Source organism: Helobdella robusta (genome assembly GCF_000326865.2).
Source record: "Helobdella robusta unplaced genomic scaffold HELROscaffold_3303, whole genome shotgun sequence".
Lineage (NCBI taxonomy): Eukaryota > Metazoa > Annelida > Clitellata > Rhynchobdellida > Glossiphoniidae > Helobdella > Helobdella robusta.
In genome coordinates this window covers 1-1208 of record NW_008704626.1, presented here as the reverse complement: position 1 = coordinate 1208, position 1208 = coordinate 1, and the positions used below count along the sequence as shown (strand labels likewise).

The following is a 1208-nucleotide window of genomic DNA, read 5'->3' as shown; positions in this document are numbered from 1 at the left end:
CACACATACACACACACACAAACAAAGACACACACATACGAACAAGCAGACACTCATAGACACAACAGACCGTTACATCTGGTCATTAGATCTGGCCATATAACTTTACTCAGTGAGAACCACATATTCACACTTGCACACTCACACACACACTCACACACACACAATCACTCACACACAAACACACAAACAAACACACGAACAAACACACAGACAGACACACAGACAGACAAATACTGACCGTTACATCTGGTCACTAGGTCTGACCAGATGACTTTACTCTGAGAGAAGCAGAACAATCCCACCCTACCGCCGCGATATGTATTGTCAAATAGATCGCCAGAGTCCACTATCAAACGCTTGTCGTTGAAAAATTTCACTCTAGAGATTGTGAATTCATTTAAATGTAAATCTATTTAAAATAATTAATTAAATAAGGACAAAAAACCAATAAAATAATAATAATAAAAAATAATAAAATAATAAAAATGTAAATAGGTGACGAAACCTGATGAGGCCAATGCTAGGTCTGTGCATGAGCTCCCATCTGTATGAGGTTTTAGCCTGCCAGCCTATTTTGTTCTCATCGTTGAAAAGGTTTCTCGTCTGCGTTTGTTTGGCGGGTTTTTTCGATGGAATTATGATGATTATTATCATTAGAGAACTTACGATGACATTATTAATATTTCTATTATTGTTATTACTATATTAATTGTCGTTAGTTTATAATAATGATATTAAAATTAAAAAGTTATAAAACAGTGCAGTTCATATGCCGACAGGGACTAATGGCATTTAACGAAAAACAACTCCAACATCAATTAAACCGAAAACTGAACAGCCCAACCAGCGGCCCAACAACAGCAACAAAAACAACAGCAGCAGCATCGGCACGTACCTCATCTTCCTTGCCCTCCCTGTGCCACAGGGAGTTCCGCATCATCTCGCCAGGGCCCTCAATCGAGTGCACCACCTTTATTTGAACCCCCGCGTCTCCGACTGCCCGGAAGGGTTCCTGCTTCCAGTAGGTTTGGTGCTCCTTTTTCCACATTACCACGTAAAATCGACGATCGTTCTGTGAAGTGTGTGTGAGTGTGTTTGTTTGTGTTGGTGTGTGTGTGAGAGAGAGAGAGAGAGAGAGAGAAATGAGAGAACGAGTGTCTGTGTGTGTTTGTGTGTGTGAGAGCGTGAGAAAGAGAGAGAGTGTT

At 40.5% G+C, this 1208-nt stretch overlaps 1 protein-coding gene across 1 annotated transcript; it reads right to left on the bottom strand.

Moving 5' to 3' along the window:
• Positions 1-167: 167 nt before the first annotated feature.
• HELRODRAFT_93045 (hypothetical protein) lies at positions 168-1078 on the bottom strand (the record flags this gene model as incomplete). Its single annotated transcript, XM_009022907.1, has 3 exons — positions 168-381; positions 509-606; positions 899-1078. Coding segments are annotated over 3 exons (492 nt in total), but the record flags the coding sequence as incomplete, so codon positions are not given.
• Between the last annotated feature and the right edge of the window lie 130 nt (positions 1079-1208).